The 22,131-nt window shown below is 41.5% G+C and overlaps 1 protein-coding gene across 3 annotated transcripts in view; it reads left to right on the top strand.

Moving 5' to 3' along the window:
- ddr1 (discoidin domain receptor tyrosine kinase 1) overlaps positions 1–22,131 on the top strand; it is a 47,587-nt gene that overhangs the window by 23,214 nt on the left and 2,242 nt on the right. The window contains exons 5-19 of one of the 3 annotated variants that reach the window (XM_074653242.1): positions 421–573; positions 1,381–1,528; positions 3,686–3,788; positions 4,469–4,655; positions 7,567–7,813; positions 9,800–9,946; positions 10,607–10,663; positions 12,346–12,512; positions 13,528–13,735; positions 14,737–14,859; positions 17,171–17,472; positions 17,565–17,692; positions 18,894–19,091; positions 19,200–19,467; positions 20,522–20,671. In XM_074653242.1, the coding sequence (XP_074509343.1) occupies positions 421–573; positions 1,381–1,528; positions 3,686–3,788; positions 4,469–4,655; positions 7,567–7,813; positions 9,800–9,946; positions 10,607–10,663; positions 12,346–12,512; positions 13,528–13,735; positions 14,737–14,859; positions 17,171–17,472; positions 17,565–17,692; positions 18,894–19,091; positions 19,200–19,467; positions 20,522–20,671 (2,586 nt within the window). The remainder of the gene's footprint in view (positions 1–420; positions 574–1,380; positions 1,529–3,685; positions 3,789–4,468; positions 4,656–7,566; positions 7,814–9,799; positions 9,947–10,606; positions 10,664–12,345; positions 12,513–13,527; positions 13,736–14,736; positions 14,860–17,170; positions 17,473–17,564; positions 17,693–18,893; positions 19,092–19,199; positions 19,468–20,521; positions 20,672–22,131) is intronic. The other 2 variants (XM_074653243.1, XM_074653244.1) reach the window with 2 other exon arrangements.

Raw genomic sequence — 22,131 nt, 5'->3', positions numbered from 1 at the left:
ACTGCATTTTACATATTATGTATTGGGACATACTAAATCTTTTTCTGGCATACTAAATAGTATGGTAGTATGGGTATTGGAACACACAGAGTAAAACCTAATAGAAGCTCTCACTTAGCAGGCTACACAACATAGCAACACAACCAGGACTTCAGATCTATTGTGGCGGTAGGATGGAATATAAAATAGAGCTCCAGAAACTAGAATGTATCTGGCCCGAGTGCAACCTACTCTTAAAGGACACAGGGTTAGCACCGTGACAAGCGTATTTCCCATAATGTCAACCTACTCCTTTAAATCTACCCAACATTTAGAAGTGTAACACATCCAGCTGCATATGTTTACTCAATCTCATTGCTTTATCTCAATCCGTCTATATTTTAGCGAGTGTTTTGATAATGTCTTTCCTGTCTCCTGCAGGTAGACCTGCACAAACTCCACTTCCTGGCTCTGGTTGGTACTCAGGGTCGTCACGCCGACGGGCACGGGCAGGAGTTTGCCCGCAGTTATCGGCTCCGCTATTCCCGAGACGGAGTGAAATGGATCACCTGGAAAGACCGCTGGAGCCAGGAAGTAAGCCGGGTCTTTTTGATTTGTTCATTACAACAGAGCTGGAGCGCACTGTCCCTTTCATGTCGACACTAATGAAGACAATTTGAATGTTGTTAAATGAGCTTTAGAGGAATCGGAGAACATTCAGTTGATGCTCCATTATTGATAGGAAACAGCTCAGTGTCCCGTGGCTGCTTAATATGAATGTCATGTTAAACACAGCGGGCTGTATTAACCATCTGCATTTGATTTATTTATTATTTATTGGCAAGTGTAGTGGTTTGGCATTGAGCCTGCTAAATTTGGTCTTGTAACTTTTCTGTTCAGACAAAAGCAGCCTTCAGCTTTCAACACTATGCAATGAGCTTACCTTGAGCAGATAAATGCATCTTGCTATGTTTGATAAATGTCCAATATTTTCTTTGGTGATAAGTTCTGCACTGGGTTTTGTACTACTTGAGAGCATGGGAATGTAGACCTCCAACAGCTAATGTTTCAGAGAAGGAATCATATTTATTCTTAGTTATTATTTCAGAACATTGCCAAGCAACAAATATTCAAAGATTACAAGCCAATGTAAATCTTTGAGTGTAGGCTGCTCGGACAAAAACTGCCAGAGGCTCTCGCTCTGAAATCAATCCTTCTTTACACCTTTGTGTATTAATGCAAAAGTCAGTTCATTTGAGCTCTCCTTAGATTAATAGGATATGAACACACACACTGAATAAGAAGTCGCAGCCCTGAGGGGAGATTGATTCAACCCCACAGATAACAGGGGAGACGAGCCATGCAACCGTGGGATTGAATCTTTGTACCTCTCTCCCTCAGGCGGTGTCAGGGAATAAGAACACCTATGATGTTGTGCTGAAAGACCTGGGCCCTCCCATAGTGGCCCGCATGGTGCGCTTCTACCCGCTGGCTGACCGGGTCATGAGTGTGTGCCTTCGGGTGGAGCTCTACGGTTGTGTGTGGAACGGTAAGTGTTTGTGTGGAGGCGAGCGAGACGCCAAGAGACTACAGATATACAAAATGTCCCTGTTTTTGTGGTTACTTAGATATTCATTTGGTCTGTGTATTCTGAGGCATGCCCACCAGGCGTTGATAAATCAGATCACATTTCGTATGGCGACGGAGTTCACTATCATAGATTTACTGAAATGGTAAAAGAGGGATTTGTTCTATGGTAATGATTACGAGTGCATGTTTTCGCCATACGTCCCATGCATTGATTTGAGGCATTGCATCACATTAACTGCTCCGCTGAGGTTTTGCCGGATAAAAGAAGCCACACAGTGATAAATCGTATTGGTCTCCATGTTTCCCGAAGCACAACGTTGACTAGCTGAGTATTTATGACCGGCTCACCTCCTCTCCTGCCCCATCCACATCCCTCAGACAGCATCAACATAGTAAATCAGAGCTGTCACAGGCCAAAAGCCCCCAGTTCCCAGTCTGTGTCTGCGGGGAGACCATCTTTCTAAAATATGCTTCGGTGCATCTCAGTTCACCCACAAGCCAGAGATTATACAGGATTTACAGATTGTCAAGTTTTACGCATATTCTGCCTCTCATCTCATCCTGTACAGGGTTATTATAGTTGACTAAAACAAAAATACGCTGTGAAAAATATTTTCAGTTAACTATATATTTCTTAAAAGATAAAAGCTATATCCTTTAAGAAAAATTAAAAATAAGCTGAAACAATATTGCCTGGGGAAAAAACAAATAAAATAAAATAAAAATGAATGTAAATTCATTTCAGTTTTTTATTTTCTTAACTATAATATATCACTCTCGAAAAAAAGCCAGTATGAATTTCCGTCGACTCTTGAACCATAGAAACCGGACAGACTGGACCTTCCAGGAGACGGCGCTATGCTGCAATTGCTTCACATCGGACACTAAAGTAGAGCAAAGATTAAACATGAAACATTATGGCCATTCCTACACAGTTCTCCAACCATGTATGTATACAGCTACATACTTCTAGGACATTATACCTGGCCCTAACAAACCCTCACAGGTACTGCATTTAGCATAAAAAATTTGCTCAAATCACAACATGGCAAACTGCAGCCCAACAGGCAACAACAGCTGTCAGGGTGTCAGTGTGCTGACTTGACTATGACTTGCCCCAAACTTGCATGTGATTATCATAAAGTGGGCATGTCTGTAAAGGGGAGACTCGTGGGTACCCATAGAACCCATTTTCATTCACATATCTTGAGGTCAGAGGTCAAGGAACCCCTTTGAAAATGGCCATGACAATTTTTAATGTTAGTTTGGAGCTTTATTTAGCCTCTGTCTCGACAAGCTGGTATGACATGGTATCACAAGTTGCGTTAATGCGTTAAAGAAATGAGTGGCGTTAAAACAAGTTTACGTTAACGTGTTATTATCGAGTTAACTTTGACAGCCTTAATAAAAACTAAACCTTCCTGAAAAACTGAAACTAAACTAAAATAATCAAACATTCTGTAAACTAATTGAAACTAAGCGAAAATTAAATTGAAAAGTCGAAACTAAAATAAAATAAAAACAAATTGAAAATTCAAAACCGTGATAACCTTGATCCCGTATCAGATGTTACGGCGGCACAGTGTCTTTCCTGTGTTTATTGTTTTACGTTCAGTTTGGACCCGCGCTCTCTCACACACAGATGAAACACACATCTAAGTGCAGAATCACATCCACAGACACTAATTTATGTGCAAGCAGAGCATACTGCACACATACTTTAAATCCTATGTGAAGCGTTGTTTATTATGGGTAGCAGAGCAGCGGGCTGCAGTGCGTGCTGCTGACGTCACCTCTGCTCTCAGAGAGCGGGCTGATTAGCTGTATATTGGAGCGGAGAGGCTTGTGTTTCACCAGTTAATGGTGGCTGGGACTGAGCGGTCCTGAGCAGCGGACCTCTCCGTTTGTTTTACTACTTAAAAACCATCTGTAGCCGTTTCCCCTGCGGCAGTGATTACTGTTTAATGTTGGCTCAGTAAAACGTGTAGCTGCACATGATAAAAGTATAAAGTTTCACATGCAGCTTGTGCAAGTCTGTCTCCTAAATAGAAAACGTTTTGTTACAACAATCACATGACTAGTGTTGAATATTTGTACATATTTCTCTGTCACTCAGATGGGTTGAAGGCTTACACAGCTCCAGTGGGTCACGTCATGCACCTATCTGGCATGCCTGTGTATCTAAACGACTCCACCTACGATGGGAGCACGGAGCAAGGGTAAGATATTCAGAATGCTTTAGGCGATTTTTCTGCATTTCAATCTCTATGTATGAATAAGTATCTCATCTCCATACTTTCCCACAAACTGCTTCTTTGGATTTCTTTTTCATGGAAATGCATGATGAAACAGATGCGGCCTTGGGTGTAAATTGCAACACTGCTTTTGAAAATATGATCACAATAAACATTTACGGTCAACAACTTGGAGTGATCAGTGGAATACCAAAATCTTCTCCCATCACATCTTAGCCAACTCCTTTTCTTGAAAGTTTATTCTGGTGTCCGCCTAATTGAAAGGGAATGACATTATTTAGTTTTAGTTGTTCAGGGATTTGAGGCGCGTTTCCTGGCCGTAATGTTTTGGCAGGGAGCAAAGGAAGGGTGAACTATGCATTGGTGGGAGTCCACAGTTGCATGGGCTGTGTAGGTAATGGGGCTGAAATGTTTTGCTAGCGGGTGAGTTAACATGTTTGATGTAATCCAGATTTATTTGTAGCAGATGTGTGTAGTTTGTGCGTGCGAGATTATTTGCATGTACATCTATGTATATGTGCTTATTTATGAATCATTGCATGCCAGTACATGAAGACATTTGTAAATAGAAAGTGACAGATGGTCCACAGCATCCAGCACTATTCCTGCATATGTTAACCCGTACAGTGTTGTGTTGTGTGCAGGACGCAGTTTGGAGGCCTGGGTCAGCTGTGTGACGGCGTCCTGGGAGGAGACGACTTCATACAAACTAAAGAGCTGAGGGTGTGGCCCGGGTACGACTACCTGGGCTGGAGCCGGGAAGCCCTCGGGCAAGGCAGCGTGGATATTGAGTTCCATTTTGAGAAGCCACGTGTCTTCCTCAACATGCAGGTAGGCAGTGAAAGTTTGTGCGATGGTGCATGTGCTGTTGTCTGTAAATGAATGTGAGAGGGTTATTCAGGACATTGTTACCCCGCTGGAATCTCAGACAGCATGGACCTGCCTGTAAATCAGAGACGTCGTTGAGGCTAAAAGCCCAGATTTCCTGTCTTTGTCCTCAGGGATCTTTCTAAAACATGCTTTAATGTGGATTACAAGAGCACCGCAGCTCAGTTCGTCCACAGGCCACAGTCTCATCTCATTCTGTATTAGATCTGATGATGGTGCATTCCTTGTGTTGTGTGTAAATGAACATCATTATGCAGGACATTGTTATCCCATTGGAATCTCTTTGTCTGTGCTACAATGACTAAAGAACAGTATATAGGGCCTCCCTGTGGCCTTGTGGTTAAGACAATAGACTGCAAATATAGATGGACGACGCGTCTCTACTTCCTCCCGCTGTACTTCCTCTCTCGTACAACCCCCGAGCCTTCGGTTCTGCGACTACTACACTCAGAGCAGCTGTCAATCATGACAGCTCACCCCTTTTTATGGCATCAAATAACTAATTAAAACCAAACTTGTCAGAGAAATGAACACTTGAACATACATCAGCGTGGTAAGAACTACATAAAATGACAGAAAGCATCTTTGGGGGAAATGTATTTGACGTGTACTTTTTAGTTTGGTCCATGTCCCATCCACTAACATGGAGGGGGTGCGATTTATGACCTTTACTGCAGCCAGCCTCCAGGGAGCGATCCAGATGTTTTGGCTTCACTTTAGGGGAACTGTCATGTCGTTCATCTTTATATACAGTGGTTAAGACGCATAACCTGTAAGTTCAATTGATGCATAAATCTGCATATTAAAGAAGTAAAACTGATTTTATTTAACCTTTATAACTCCTTAATGTTTTAAAATGAGATCCCATAAATAATTCCCTTGTGTTACATGAAGACAAGTATTTAGTTAATTAATTACATCCATTAGCACAAGACAAGCATGTCATTGTGATTGTTGCAGGACATTAAGCTGATTGTTTCTTTTTTCATGTGATGAAACTCCGTAGCAATCCCTGCAGCTCCAACCAGTCCGACCTCTAAAACGAACTCCAGCAGCAGAGTTATGTGTCTGCCATCGCACCAGAGAGCAGCATCTTGACTGGAATAGCTCTGCAGCCATTTAATTAGTTTTAATGTGCCATTGTTTATCATGGGACAGCGCGTCTGTGCTCGGCTTTCTGGGTGCCACCGAGTTGCATCACAGTTTGTTTGTGCGTCTGTGTGGCTTTTGGGGTTAGCTAATGGAGCAACGGGGGGGGGGGGATGATAATATGAAGCAACCCAGTTTGAGTTATAACTGTGTTGTCTCGTTGGAATGTCGGTTTGGGTGGGATTCACCCTATACATGTGCATATTGAACAGCATGAATCCCCAGTCAGTGTTATGAAATGATATGTTCTCTTCTTTTAGAGGTTTGGTTTTGACTGCGATCCAAAATTTCTGAATGTTCTCTCTCAGCTTTTTTTTCTCCACATACTCATTATTATTCTAGTGTTTCTCAGTTACCTTTTTAAAATGTTTCCCAGCGGTATTCCTTGTGTTTTTCCTAGGCTGTTCCTGCCTTTTCCCCAGTGGTTTTCCCTCACTAACCTCAGCTGACGTACACCATTATGCTGGCCTGGCAGAGCGGATATGTCAGACACACAGGTCAAATAAATAACGAGTGGGAACCTGAACCTAATTCTGGCTCGACTTGTTTCTGTAGTTCCTTAACCTGCACCTAATCACTCCCCCAAAGGGAAATCTGCTCTTTGACCTGTTGTTAGTCATAACCTGCACTTCCTACAGGACCTTTAACACACTGGGGACACGTTGGATCTTTGTAAAGATCCAGTTCTGTCCTCTGGGACTTCATGTAAATCATTTCTTTGTAAGCTCATGTGGAAGACGAAACAAAAAAAGATCTGAGGGAACTTATGAATGTAGGTTAGATTTATGATGAAACAAGCGAAACATAATGAATGCAGTGTTGTGCTCTCAAATTAAGCTTTGTGCAGTTCATTGAAACTGTTTTCCCTAAAGGAGTAGTGAATTACTTTGGTTCTATTGACTTATTAGACCCCCAGCACTACCACCAACATACAATACAAACCCCCACCCCCTATTCTGTCCCCTTCCAGATAGACTCGATTACACGTCAACTCAGCATCTGGTGCAGCTGTTCTTCCTGCGTCTCGTGTGTGTGTCTATTAACATGTGGATTAGGTTAGAGTGGCTGGCCTCGCAGTAAGTGTGAGGTTAATAGCTAACCTGTCAGAGCAGCCCTTCTCTCCTAGAGGAACACAATCTCCCACCGTCTCCAACTTACTTTTTTATCTCTCAAATCTATAGTCTTGACCTCTCGCTCGCTCATTTAAACACCCTCCCATCTTCCTCCACGTCCCTCTTTCTTCTCCTCAAGCTCCTCTTCCTTCTTCCAGCCACAATGACGCCTCATATATTAGATCAGCTTTTATGGATTCTCCTCTCTTTGGCATTTCCCTGCTTGTAAAAACAGAGAGATATATCATCTGCCCTCCGCCATCTGTCATACACTTTCTTTCCCTACATCCTTTCTTTTCCCCTCCTGTGTTCTAACGTTGTTAATTTGTAGTCCTGCTCCGCACTTAAGTCGTGCCAAAGCAATTACGGTTGAACAGGATGAGAATGTGTCATTCATTTTATGTGTTAACTAAATCTCTCTGTGCCTCTCCGCGCATAATGAATGATTAAGGCCACGCTTTTCCCTGAGTTTGTCAGATGTTTGCACGAGGGTTGAGCTAATTCAGGTGTGTAGATAATAATTAAAGGATTGTCTAACTTGCATCTCTTCATCTGTCCACTTTCTATTCCCGTCTCTTGTCTCCCTCCTCTAGGTGCACAGTAACAACCGCCACACTCAGGGTGTGCGAGTTTTCAGCAAAGTAGAGTGTCTCTTTAAGCCTGGCATCCTCCAGCCCTGGTCCCCTGAACTCACTCTGCCGGTGCCCCTTGAGGATCTGAAGGACCCCTCCTCACGACCCATCTCCCTCCCGCTGGGCGGCCGGCCGGCTCAGATCCTCCGCTGCAAATTCTACTTCGCTGACCGCTGGCTACTCATCAGCGAGATATCCTTCCTCTCTGGTATTGAAGCAGTTTTCTTTCATATGTGAGATATGTGTTTCTAAGGCTTTGAAAGGCAGTTTTTTCTTCTATAGAGGCTTTGAACTTGTGTCACACATATCCTAGCAACTACGTCTGGCTTTTCCTAAACAATAGCTAAATATAGGCAACCGCAACAGGATAGGAGATACCTGAAAAGGATTATTGTACTATGGGTGGCAGTCCAATCAGCATTCTTGAAATGCTCACAGTAAAAGTCAAGTGAAACTCCGACATGTGGCGAGCTAGATTTGTTTCTTCATTTACTGTGACAGAATCACATTCAGAACGAAGTCCTTGCTGTGTGCTTTCAATTGATTTCCAGTAGCAGACTTTTTTACAGTCAAGGCAACAGAAATATAACGCTGTTGTGCTCTACAGAAAAAACATTAGAAGGGTGAACCGCTGTATCAGTTATTCTTTATAATTTATTCCTGATTAATTTTAAAGTTTATCAGAAAGTGTGCAAATCCCTGCAGCCCTCTATCCGTTGTCTGATCTTCATTATCTACCTGTTTACAGGCTGAAACAGACCCACGTTTCGATATCTCCTGCAGACAGGATTTATTTATCTGATTGGAAGTCTGATAGAGGACTCCTCTGCTGCTCTCCTACTGAGATCGCTAGGACTATTTAGTCAGTTTTGACGTGATAAGTGTCAAATATGTCAAGTATTGTGATATTATGTTTTGGGAACCTGTATCAATTCTCAAAAACACTGTATTTTTTAACCATTTTTTTTAATTAACAGTTAACATGCAAAGATTATCTCAAAGATTAAGTCAGTCAATTCTTAATTTCATTTGGAAAGATATTGGCCCTCTCAGTGTATGTGTCCTCTCAAAGTAGTGCTGTGATGTTGGATGTTACAGGGACTGAGATAAATGCAAATGCAGATCCCACTGTTCTGATTGCATAAAAAAGTTAACTTTTTACTCAGATTTTATACGTATGGCGGTTTGTCCTTTTTTGCTATGACAGTTTTCCTTAAATTAGATTTAAAAAATTGCAATATATTGACTTGCTTACAGTGCAGCAATATATCGTATTATATTGAATCGTTCCCCCTGTATCATGATGCAGATCGTTTCGCCAGATTCTTATCAACACACAGCCCTAGACACGGACAGAAAGTTGGCGTTACGGCTGCAAACTGGAGTCCACACCACCAAAACTACTAAATCTTGCAGTTTAATCTTCTTATATGAGACAGAGCTGAGTCACATTTGGTCCTCTGGTACCAGAACGTGGTCACACAATTGCACCGACTCAACTGTCTGCCTGAGTTTGAGTCATTTTTAAACAAAAAAAAGTCACAATTGTCAGATTCAAGGTTCTTAAATGTGAATATTTTCTGGTTTCTTTACTCCTCTATGACAGTAAACTGAATATCTTTGAGTTGTGGACATTTTATAGACCAAACAACTAAACGATTAATAGGGAAAATAATCGACAGATTAATCAACAATGAAAATAATTAATTAGTTGCAGCACTAATAAAAACCAGAAAATATTCACATTCAAGAAGCTGCAATCTGAGAATTGACTTTTTTTTCTTTTAAAAATGACTCAAACCGATTAATCGATTAGTAAAATAGTTGGTCATTGATTTAATAGTTGAAAACGAATCGATGATTTGATTAGTTTTAGCTCTAACACAGATGTTGGCTTTTAAAGCCGATGGTTAGTTGACCAGTTAATGTAGGGTTGCCTTGGTAACCGTTTGTCAATGCACAATCATTCAGATTAGTCAATACGGTATGCATCAGTTCCAATTCAAAAACAACATCATTAACATAATCAACTGAGATGTTTTGTCTGGAAACACATCCAGCTGTGAACACAACCACCAGTTCCCAACAACCAGATGCCGTGGTGTGCCAAATTAAAACCCCCTAAACATATTAAACATGATTCATTTTCATTAAATTGTCTCTCCCCTCTCTTTCTCTTTTCCTCCCTATCCAGAGCCGTTTGAGAAAGATGTCACAGAGATTGATGCATTTCCTACTAATCCTCCCAAGATTCCCACCACCAGTTCCTCTCCCGTTAACCAGACGTCCTCCTCTCCCACGTCGAGCCACAGCTCCTCCAACACCACAGCCGGCCCGTCTGGTGAGTCCCGCGGTTCCTCCTCTTCGTCTTTATCCCCCTGCTCCTCACCCCCCACATCTTCTTGTATTTACTATCGTTCCAACAACCATTCTTTCCCAGTTGTCTCCTTTTCATCACCCCCCATGCTGCTTCATCCACATTTCTGCTCTCTAATTCCCCTGAGCTCTCCCTCGTCACCTCTAGCCTCTGTGCCCGTCTCTTTCTCTGCAGTTGTGATGAGTGTGAGCATGCCGGCAGTGTGTCTAAGCCATGTGTCCAAAGCAGAGCCAAAGGCAGGCAGTGCCAAAGGAGGCCCATGTCTGGCTAGCTTCCCTCTTTATCACGAGCTCTGAAATCTTTTTGGCTTTGGCTTTGAGCCAAATACTTGCTGGACCTGGAGTCAACGCCGGACGCTTATATTACAGATTTCATTGCACTTAAAGGGCAGGAGAAATCTGGCTTAAAATTAAAGGTCAAATGTTTTAATTTGAAATTCTAAAGTTTTGCATCATCTCAAATGGCTTTTAAAAAGTTGGTGTGAGCATTAAAAGATTTTGATTTACACAAATGAAAAGCCAAAATGAGCCAGAATCCTGATTTCCTCTCCTCATCACCCGCTTCTGAGTCTTCACCACCTCTTTTCTCTCACATTCCTCCTTTGTCCATCCCTCGCTCCTCCAGAACCCCCTACCACCACCTCCTTCATGATGGACACCACTGGTAACTGGACGCTGTCAGGTGAGAGAGCAAGAAAAAAAAACCAATAAGACAGAGCGGATGAGCCAAGGGACGGGAGCTAACTCCATCCGCTCTGGCCCTCCTCCAGCATCTTAAACTGCTCAGCAGAGAGTATGAAGTATAATGGAGGAGGGATTTCAGGGGCAGGCTTTGGCACTGGGCTCTGTCCCCTGGGTTTGAAGATATATAGCTGTAGGAAAAACACTAACAGAAATATAGTACATTACATTTATGTACAATAACAACTTGGCTTCCTGTGGTCTCACAAACTGCATGATTTTCTCGGGGAACCGACGCTGTTCTACACAGCTAAACAATAACAGGCTTTTTAAAAAACTGGAAATGGTTTTCTGTGGCGGGTATGCTGCTTTGTCCTCGTTACTGGCTGTGGTTGAACGGCTTTGTTTGGATTTATTTATTACCCACATGGTGTTGAACTGACAGGGGGAGAGAAAGAAGGAAAGTGGGTTGTTTTCTCCTATGACAATGTGGTGTATAAATCTTTGCCGTGTAAATGTGTGTGTGCTTGCAGGTGTATATTTATGTATACACATAAAAGCATCATATATAGTATGTGTGCCTGTTCTTTGGGCTGAGTGTCCATATGGTGTTTTTTTCTGAGCGCCAGCATCTTTTTTCAATTGTATGCGGCCGCATGTGGCTGCTTGGAAAAAAAGCTCTGCACTCAGTGTTAGAGCTGCAACGATTAATCAATTGGTTGTCAACTATTAATTCATCTGCAAATATTTTTTACAGTAATTGGTAATATTTTAAAAGAAAATTCTCAGATTCCAGCTTCTTAAATGTGAATATTTTCTGGTTTCTGTACTCCTCTATGACAGTAAACTGAATATCTTTGAGTTGTGGACAAAACAAGACATTTGAGGACGTCATCTTGGGCTTTGGGAAACACTGCTCCACATTTTTCACCATTTTCTGACATTCGTAGACCAAAAAACAAATCGATTAATCGAGAAAATAATTAACAGATTAATCAACAATGAAAGTTATCGTTAGTTGCTGCCCTACAGTATCTGTTTTCAGAGTGCTCTGACTTTTTTGTGCAGCCACTCCGAGCGCTTCTTGTTGAAAATTTCTGAATTTTTCAGAAAGGCGCTGGCGTCGTCACTGTGGATGAAGCGCTCCCCAGCGCCCTGCCAGCACTTTTCTACCAGAAAAATAAACGCTATATGCACACTTATTCTGTTGTTTTAAGAGTTTCGTATAGTTCCATCCCTCATTCAAATCGCATGACGCATTTGACCGTCAAGGGAGAAAAAATAAATGTATGATTCTGATTAATATTTAACTGCAAAGCTGATGCGAAACAGTTTTCACATTCTGTTCTCAAAGCAGCGGGCAGTGAGAAGCCCTGTGGTACGAGTGGGCGTACTGGATGCATACAAACACAGATGATCCCCATCAGATGTTTAATAAGCCTGATGAAACTATGTTGGTGTGTGTGACCCCCAGTGAGTGCGTGACTGCGCTAAGAACAGCTAATTGCTCACAGACTGAACAGTGCATTAACTCATACCAACATGTCATACACACAGAGAAATAGACAGAGTTGCATATTAATCTATACACATCAATACATCAGACCTACATATAACACCAGACAATCAAACTTATACACATACAAACACTAAACATTTCCGCCTGTGTTTTTCCTCCTCTAGATGCAGAATTTGGTTCGGGCACTCCGAGGCCGGGGCTTCCTGTAGCCAAGGATGACAGCAGTAATACGGCTATTCTGATTGGCTGCCTGGTGGGCATCATCCTCCTGCTGCTGGCTGTGATAGCTGTCATTCTGTGGAGGCAGTACTGGAAAAAGATACTGGGCAAGGTGAGTCAACATTGAGGTCACACATGCAATGTTTTTGTTCTTCCAGCAGTCAAAAAACATGCAGGTTAGGTTAATTTTTTACTCTAAATTGCCCGTGAGTGTAAATGTGAGGGAGAATGGTTGTCTGTCTTTATATGTCATGGTACGTGTCCACAGGATTCGTCCTTTCCACGCTTCCCATTCATTGTCTATGTAATCAGCCGTGCAATGCATTCTGGTAGTGTGGCGGCACGATTTCTAGAGATGGGGCGTAACGTTTTGACATGAAAAACTTTTGTATCTCTGAGATTTCTGTTACCACCACATACAATGGAGGTAAATGTAATTGAGTTTGTGTTACTCAAAGCTCTACATCTACTTGCTTTTCCAGAAACAATGTCCCGGTTACTCTGGATAATACATAGTTCTTCCTGTTAACAGCCTTCAGTGTAACTACTTTATACAGAATGAATAAGCCAAAGTGAGACAATGTTTACTTGTGTGATTAGGCTGAACTGTTTTAACCAAGTTTAAATGATTGATAGCAGGCTGAGATAACAACTGCCGGTCTTTTGGCAGACGAGCACTGGATCTCAATCTGGATGTTTTGTGAGAATCCTTGTTCTTCAAATTGTTCAAAGATTAGAGGCTATTTCCACAGTTTGCTCGCCATCTGCTTTAGGGATTCAAGTGATGCATTTACACTCACTTGCCAGTTTATTTGATACAGGTAGGTAAAACAAAGCAAGACAAAGCTTTTCAAAGTAGTCAAATTGGGCAGAACAATTACAGGCTGCAAACAAACCCCACTGTCCTATCACCACGGAAAAGCAGTCCAGCGAAGTGACAAAACCTTAGACGACCACAGCCATTAATCGATATTCAATTTCAATTACGATTTTGACTTCCAACGATTATGATCAACATTTTCATGAATGTAGGGTTTATTGCTGTATTACACTGCATTAGTTTCACCTAATAAACTGGCAACTGAGTGTATATTTCCTGCCTTACCTGTGGATCCTCTCCCTCCCAGGCCCAGGGCAGTCTATCCAGCGATGAGCTGCGGGTTCACCTGTCAGTCCCCTCGGACAACGTGGTCATCAACAACACACACAGCTACTCGAGCCGCTATCAGCGCATCCACACTTTCCCTGACGACCGCGACCACGACAGAGAGGGAGAAGGAGAGTACCAAGAGCCCAGCGCTCTGCTGCGGCCGAGGGATCAGAGAGACAGCACAGGTGAGTTACAAACAGCATTTATACACATGATGGGGTCTGTCGTTTCTGCTGGAGCTGAGTGGTTCAGTCCAAAGACATTTAGTTTAGTAGCGTGACATAGAACATTAGTAGCGTGACATACCACAAGCTGACATGCAGTAAAACATACCACATGCTGAATACATGTGGACAAAGATTGATCTATAGTCAACCACACAATTAGCTGGAGTCAGTGGAAATTGTGAAACAATGCAACTTCCCATATGTACAGAATTTAAATTTCTACAAACATGTATGTGGTTTGTGCAAACTTCCTCGTTTGCGTGCCGTGTCTTCGTGCTTTCGCAACCGAAAAATCCGTTTGTTGATCCTATCAATAAGCAACCTCATGGGAAAGGGGGCAAAGAGGAAGCAGCAGGAGGGAAATGTGGCATGCATATCAGGAAAACAATGGTCATACAATGTAGTTCACCACACCAAACAAAAGTAAATCAAGCCAAAACACCCTGCAAGGAAGGGTGCCTCCAAGAAGATGCACAGAGCAGAGGGGAGCACAAAAGAGCCATTGTTCTGAGAAAAGGGAAGAAAAAGGAAAGAGGGAGGAGAAAAAGAGGAGTAAAGAGAGAAAAAGCATTCTTTGGCTTGCATTGCGCCACAGGAGGTCTGCATGCCGTCTTTACGAGGCGCCTGTGTGAGTTTGAAATAACACGAGTAACAGAAACATTATTTCATCCACTGTTTTTTTTTTTTTGAGTTGTGTTAACTTTGCCTGTTCTTGCTATGCTCATCTGTTCTGTGCTCCACGTGTCAGTGCAACCCCTCCCGCCTCCCCTGTGTTATAATGGATATGCTAACAGAGTCATGCTAATGGTTGTTTTTGTGTTTCGTTGTGTGTGTGTGTGTGTGTGTATTTTGTGTCATGTGCCACTTTGTGCGATCCATATGGTCCATATCGTGGTTCCTGCGTGTACCCCGCCTCGTCCCGTGCGTGTTTGTGTGTTTACGTGTGTGTGCCCTCCCAGCCTTGCTGTTAAACAACCCAGCCTATCATCACCTGCTCCTGTCAGATCACAGAAAAGGCTCGAGACCCCTAGTCGTCCCCAGCACCAATCAGGCTCAGGAAAAGAGCCTCAATGTGCCCCAGGGTAAGAGACCTCAGACTGGGGCAACACAGTGAGGAGGGGGTCCTACCTCTCTACCTACCTACCTACCTACCTACCTACCTACCTATCTATCAGGGCTGGGGCTTTAGACGTGCTCTCACAGTCACCGTACAATGAAATGCTTCTGGGTTACGATGATTAATCTCTTTTGCATGTGTCTGACCTTCATCATCCCTCCTATTACTCACATAATTAGTCACTCTCATTCACTCACCACTCAAAATAACCTTGTTTGAAGGGATAGTTTGGTATTTGGGGGAATTGTACCGATTTTCAATGTTACCCAAAGACTGACAAACTCATAGACGCCTTTTGTTTGAAATTTTGTACAGAAATTTTAGGACTGGCGCCTAGTCGATTAGTCTACTTATTGATCGTTTTGGTGTTATGCTGAATTCACACCAGAGCAGCGGCAAGCTGCCATGCAATGTCTTTGAAAAGCTGTGTGGCCAGAGAGGACCTGCAGCCAATCAGTAAACAGATCCTGTGACTCCTGTGACATGTTGACCTATGTTACAAATCATTTCTTCCTGCCTGAAACACATGAATACGCCTCCCGGACACAGAAAAATGTAATTATGCAGCGAACCGCACTTCGCCGTTGAATTCGGCGTTAGTCGACTAAGATTTCTTTAGTCGATAAGTTGTTTTTTTATGCTTTTTTCATTCTGAATGACTTATTTCCAAGAAACGTATGAGCACATCTCTGATAAACACAAGATTTAAAGTGGTGCTTTTGTGTGATTCTTTGTGGAGAAACTCAATTTTACAGATCTGTCAATTAAATTAAGCTAATCTATTAGTCATCAAAATCGTTTGTAGACTAAGAATTTCTTTGGTCGAGGACAGCCCTAAGAAATTTGTGGTGCCCAGAGGATGAGTCCTACTGACTTTGGTGATCAATTGTTAGCATACTCACATGGTAAACATTATACCTGCTAAACAAAAAGCGCCGCTGTGTGAATCTGTGGAATCACAAAGGCACTACTTTAAAAAACAGGCGTTAAGGGTTCAGTACTTAGAAGAATACTTGTAGGCCTGGTGTCCACAATTCTTGTTTAATATTTTTATAAATCAATCCTAACAGTGTTCGTATTCGTAGCAGTGTGTGCAATATCCTATTAACTAAGGTGTAACAACTTGGTATTCAGCCACTGTCCCCACAAGTCTTTGACTTATGTGCGCTGTCAGAGCCTCAAGAAAGCTGATCGTGTTGAATGTTAAGTTGACACACCTTTGTTAAATTAAAACTCTAAATTTGATCTGTAAGTACAGCAGTATATTGTAAGTGAGTTTAAAAGACCGCTGCACTGTCCCAGAAAGATTGATTCTAGAAAAAGTCTTAACTCATCCATCACAAGAAGTTCAGTGATGTGTTTTCCTGATTTGGATACCTGCTAAATGATCCGACACATGTCCAGGAATTAAGCAGGAAAAATAGTAATAATAGGCACCGCAAGGCCGATCCCCAGCATTTGTGTTGTGGCCAGAGGTGGAAGAAGTACTCAGATCATTTACTTAAGTAAAAGTAGAAATACAACAGTCTAAAAATACTCTGTTATAAATACTCTGAATTCCAAATGTTACTTAAGTAAAAGTGCAGAAGTATTATCAGCAAAATATACTTAAAGTATCAAAAGTAAAAGTACTCATGATGCAGAACAGCTCTTTTCAGTGTTATATTGTTATAGAATATTATTCAGTTTTAATCACTAAGAGCATTTTAATGATGTGGAGTCAATGTGGAGTCAATTTCAGATGCTTTGTGTACTATAGGCAGGGTATCATATCGTATAACCACAGCATGTTTTATATTTTAATTTAAAAACGAGTAACTACAGCTGTCAAATAAATGTAGTGCAGTAAAAAGTACAATGTTTCCCTCTGAGATGTAGTGAAGTAGAAGTATATAGTAGCAGGGAATGGAAATACTCGAGTAAAGTACAAGTATGTCAAAACTGTACTTAAGTAAGTAAATGTACTTAGTTAAGATTATTATCCTGTGTTTTATGGTATTAGGTTGATTTTTTCAGTTTTAAGCTTCTGTTTTCTGAACAGAACCTTGTGAAGTTATGTTTTTTTATAAAGTATTGTACAAAGAGTTTTTGTTGTTGTTATTGTCCAATGAGATTTCCCCAAATCCAAACTATCCCAAGTTGTCTGAATTTGTGACAGCATGTGATTCTCTCACTCACAGACTGTCCTAAAGCCAAACAAAGCTGTTATTTAATCACACAGTTCTTCTAATCTCTCCGTTTCATCCACCCTGTCTGTCTCGTCCTCCTCCCTCCAGCCTGTGGTTTGGACATGGACATGGAGAAGGGTTTCCCCCCGACTCAGGAGGAGCCTCCTCCCTACCCTGGCTCGCCTCCTTACCCCTCCCTGTCTCCCCCCGTGTCTCCCCCACTGCCTCCCAGCGTTCCTCATTACGCTGAGGCAGACATCGTGAGCCTGCAGGGCGTCAGCGGCAACAACACCTACGCCGTGCCCGCCTTGGCCTCCTCAAGCCCCGGGGCCGACGCCACCCCGCTGCCGGAGCTGCAGCGCCAGTGTCTCATCTTCAAAGAGAAGCTGGGAGAGGGGCAGTTTGGAGAGGTGAGGAATGACCTCAGACAGATGTATGTGTGTGTGTGTGTGGGTGGAAGGGTGGTTTTGCTTTAACAATGTCTGCATTTCTTTGGTGAAAGGTGCACCTGTGTGAAATCGAGAACCCACAGGACCTTCCCAACTTGGAGTTCCCCTTCAATGTGAGAAAAGGTCGCCCTCTTCTGGTAGCAGTGAAGATCCTGCGCCCGGACGCCTCCAAGAACGCCAGGTCTGTAACGTCATACACAGCAGAGCTTCATTGTTGTTGACTTTTCTCCTCTTCGTACGTGTTCACTGAACTGCAGCGGCTCGTTGGATTTCTGGAGTATCTGGTTATATTTACAAGTGTAAAGCAGACATAGGGACCAGGAAATAGACTTCCTTGAGAAGTCAGGATGTATCAGGGAATTCTTAGAAATAGATTTTTTAGGAATGTACCATTCAACACATTTTTTGTTTTAGCTATAGCTTTAAAAACATTTTTTTTTTACTTATTTATTGACTCATTTAAACCAGACATGTACTTTGTTCTCCAAGATACAAAATCATTTCATCATATCAATGAATAAGACAAAGAACGTGCCATAACATAATCATATGTTAACACAACAGCAATCATTTTATGTGAGGGGAAAAAATAAAAATAAAAGCAAGGCGGACCAGCCAAACAAACAAACCAAAATATTAATAATAGTAATAATAATAATGTTAATCAGAATAATGGTTGGTAAATAAGTGGGAAATAAATTTAAATTTATTAAAATAATAATAATTGTGATCATAAAGAAAGGAAATGCCTAATATTAGAATAGAATAAGTACTCACAAATGAATAGGTAGATGAAAGCTGATTGCGAGATATCAGGTGATATTTGACCTCTAGAGGGCACCATGTGGACTTCACAACAAATTCAGAGCCCCCAGCCTCCACATGCTGTGTAAACGTATCAGTTCCTTTTAGCTAATGTGTTGGTAATCAACTACATGACATTACTTACATGTTCAGCAAAAGCAGGGTAGAGATTTCTTTCACCTGTCAAATACAAGTCCAATATTTTCTCACATTTTCTCACATTCGCCCTGATTTGGTCCCCAAGCTCCTGAGAAAAGAAATATCTGGGCCTCTGTGTTATTCACCAGCTGCTTGTTTACTTTGGCTCTCTGCACTTTTTGCACTGGGCAGATAAAGCTCCCATCTCATGTGAGCTTATATGCTGAGAGTGGCTGTCCACAGGTTTAAATGAGAGCCGGAGCAACACAAAACATATTGACCAGCAAAACAAATCAATGGTCCAACAGCCGCCTGGAGCTGCAGGCGGGGGTGCTGATTCAAGTGATTTTATTTTTACATCAGGCCTAATATAAGCATGTTTCACTCTTTATCCTTCCTTTGCGACATCCCTTCATCTCGGTTTCTCCTCGTCCTGGTAGGAACGACTTCCTGAAGGAGGTGAAGATCCTGTCTCGCCTGAAGGACCCGAACATTATCCGTCTTCTGGGAGTGTGTGTGAGCAGCGATCCCCTCTGTATGGTGACGGAGTACATGGAGTGTGGAGACCTGAACCAGTATCTGTCCCACCGAGTGCTTCTGGACAAGACAGGGCCTTCACACAACACCCCGACCATCAGGTAAACCAGACACACATCACACATATACACAGATATAAATGAACACACAGTCATAGTTCTGATTTATTTATTATTCCCTCCATCTGTCAACTTTCCCCCCCCCACCAGTTACCCGGCCCTCATCGCCATGGCCAGCCAGATTGCGTCAGGAATGAAGTTCCTCTCCTCCCTCAACTTTGTGCACCGGGACTTGGCCACGCGTAACTGTCTGGTCGGAGGTGAGAGGGGCGAGAGCGGAGAAGATCAAGGAGGCGAGCGTCACATCAAGATAGCTGACTTTGGCATGAGCAGGAACTTGTACGCTGGAGACTACTACAGGATCCAGGGCAGAGCAGTGCTGCCGATACGCTGGATGGCCTGGGAGTGTATACTCATGGTGAGAGGACACGAATGTGTGTGTGTGCATCTGATGGTGTGTGATGGTTGCAATACTGTATGTTGTATGAATTATAGGGCTGTCAATCGATTCAAATATTTAATCGGGATTAATCGCATGATTGTTCATAGTTAATTGAGATTAATCGCACATTTTTTATCTGTTCAAAATGTACCTTAAAGGGAGATTTGTCAAGTATTTAATACTCTTATCAACATGGGAGTGGGCAAATATACCTGGTTTATGCAAATATATGAATATATTTATTATTGGAAATCAATTACCAACACAAAACAATGACAAATATTGTCTAGAAACCCTCACAGGTACTGCATTTAGCATGAAAAATATGCTCAAATCATAACATGGCAAACTGCAGCCCAACAGGCAACAGCAGCTGTCAGTGTGTCAGTGTGCTGACTTGACTATGACTTGCCCCAAACTGCATGTGATTATCATAAAGTGGGCATGTCTGTAAAGGGGAGACTCGTGGGTACCCATAGAACCCATTTTCATTCACATATCTGGAGGTCAGAGGTCAAGGGACCCCTTTGAAAATGGCCGTGCCAGTTTTTCCTCACCAAAATTTAGCGCAAGTTTGGAGCTTTAATTAACCTGTGTTTAAAAAATACAAACTATTTTATAGGGAATCTGTTGCTGTTTTCTCCACTTTTATCTCTTCAGTTTGTATTATGGAAAGACTTTCTATTTGTATGTGCAACAACAGGATTTTGTTTACTGTAAACTGAGGTAGTCGGTGTCTTTGTGTAGCAGGAAATACAACATTTGGGTTCACGGAGACATGAAATCCAGAGGAAAATGTGTTTAACCCCTTCTGCTCCTTTTAAAAATAATAGTACAAATATAAACAATAAATAAATCTGACAGTAAATTTTAATATTGATGTACTCAAATGTAAAAGAAATCCAGTAAACGTGTCATCCCTTACCAACAATTTGCCGTCCTATGATGATGATGATGATGATGCGGATAATAATGTTGATACTGATGGAAAATATGATGTGTGTCTATCTGTGTGGTTTTGTGCTCTCAGGGTAAGTTCACCACAGCCAGCGATGTGTGGGCGTTCGGTGTCACTCTGTGGGAGATGCTGAGCGTTTGTCAGGAGCAGCCGTACTCCAACCTCACAGATGAACAAGTCATCGACAACGCTGGCGAGTTCTTCAGAGACCAGGGCAGACAGGTACTACACCCAGTCTTTCAGTCCTCAGTTGTTCATTCACATAATAACACTTTGTTCCCACTGATTAAGGCTGTCCTTCACTCTCATCAACTGTTTTCACATTGAGCGCTTGTTGAATTTCATAATGTGTGCTTGCTCTATTATACTGTATGTATAATATATGACACTGAATCCAAAGCAAGGTTATAATTGATTTGATTTTAATTTTCAATGAGTTTTTATTTCATTTCAGTGCTGTTTTAGTGTGTTTACTAGTTTTAGTTTAGTTTCAGTTTTTCAGAAAGGTTTAGTTTTAGTTTTTAGATATTTTGTTTAGTTTCACAGTAGTTTTAGTTTGTCTTTGTTAGGGTCAGCTATAATGTCTCAGAAGTATGTAGCTACATATACACACAAATGGTTTGAGAACTGTGTAGGAATGGCCAAAATGATTCAATCTTTTGATTTGGGAATCAACTTGAGTACTCTTTCACTACCACACTCAGGAGCTAACATGTCACCAGATTTGATTCCGACTCCAGTTGGTTAACATTAGTCCTGAGCTGAATGCTTAGTTAAATGGCATTTTATCTATTTCAATATTTTAATCATTTTCTTGTTATTTAATTCTACAAGATTAGACTGTATGTGTAAAACAATAACGGATTAATTGTGGAAAAATTGTTACATAGCGCCATCTCCTGGGCTGTCAAGTCCGTTCAATATTTGTGGTTCAATGTCATGAGAGTTGACGTAAATTTGTGCCGTCTCCTTTTTTTCGGTAGCGATATATGAGAGTTAAAAAACTAAAACGGACATGAATTTATGTTCATTTTTATTTTATTTTAACCAGGTAATATCGTTTCAGTTTAGTTTATCTATTTTTTTTTAATTTAGTTTCAGTTTACAACAATATTTTCCACCTCTTATTTTTGTTTTAGTTCCAGTTCTTCTACATTTTCGATAATAACCCTGATGCAAAGCAGCAACCAGAGGCCCTCTAGTGGCCGGTCTGTGGGCCACACCTCTTATTCATCTGTTTGAGCATTTAGTAGAGCAACACATTGTTCAAATCACTATTCTTAAAACCAATTAAAGAGTCGTGTTTATCTGCAAATCAACAAACTCAGACAGTACATCCAGAAACCAAAAGTATAGCTTATGTTTATTAAAAGCAGGAGAGAAACTGTGTTAGTGAAATTACTGATTATATCTGTTACGATATCAGATTTTCACTACATTATCGTGGCCAAAAGAATTAATGATAACAATATTATCGCGATATCTATAGAAAATGATCAGTCAAATTCATCTTTACTTTGTTTATTATGAGTTTAGTCTCTTTTTTTTTTTGGCAAATACATGTGTAGGGAGGTGGAGAGAGAGAGAGTGTAACCATAACTGTATATATAAAATGATTTAAGAGGCACTGGATTATTTACACAATATTATCATATGTGTATTATTAACATGATATAAATATT

Source organism: Sebastes fasciatus, chromosome 12 (genome assembly GCF_043250625.1).
Source record: "Sebastes fasciatus isolate fSebFas1 chromosome 12, fSebFas1.pri, whole genome shotgun sequence".
NCBI classification, from domain to species: Eukaryota; Metazoa; Chordata; class Actinopteri; order Perciformes; family Sebastidae; genus Sebastes; species Sebastes fasciatus.
Note: the sequence above shows the minus strand (reverse complement) of the source record. Positions and strands in the feature narration are given on the sequence as shown.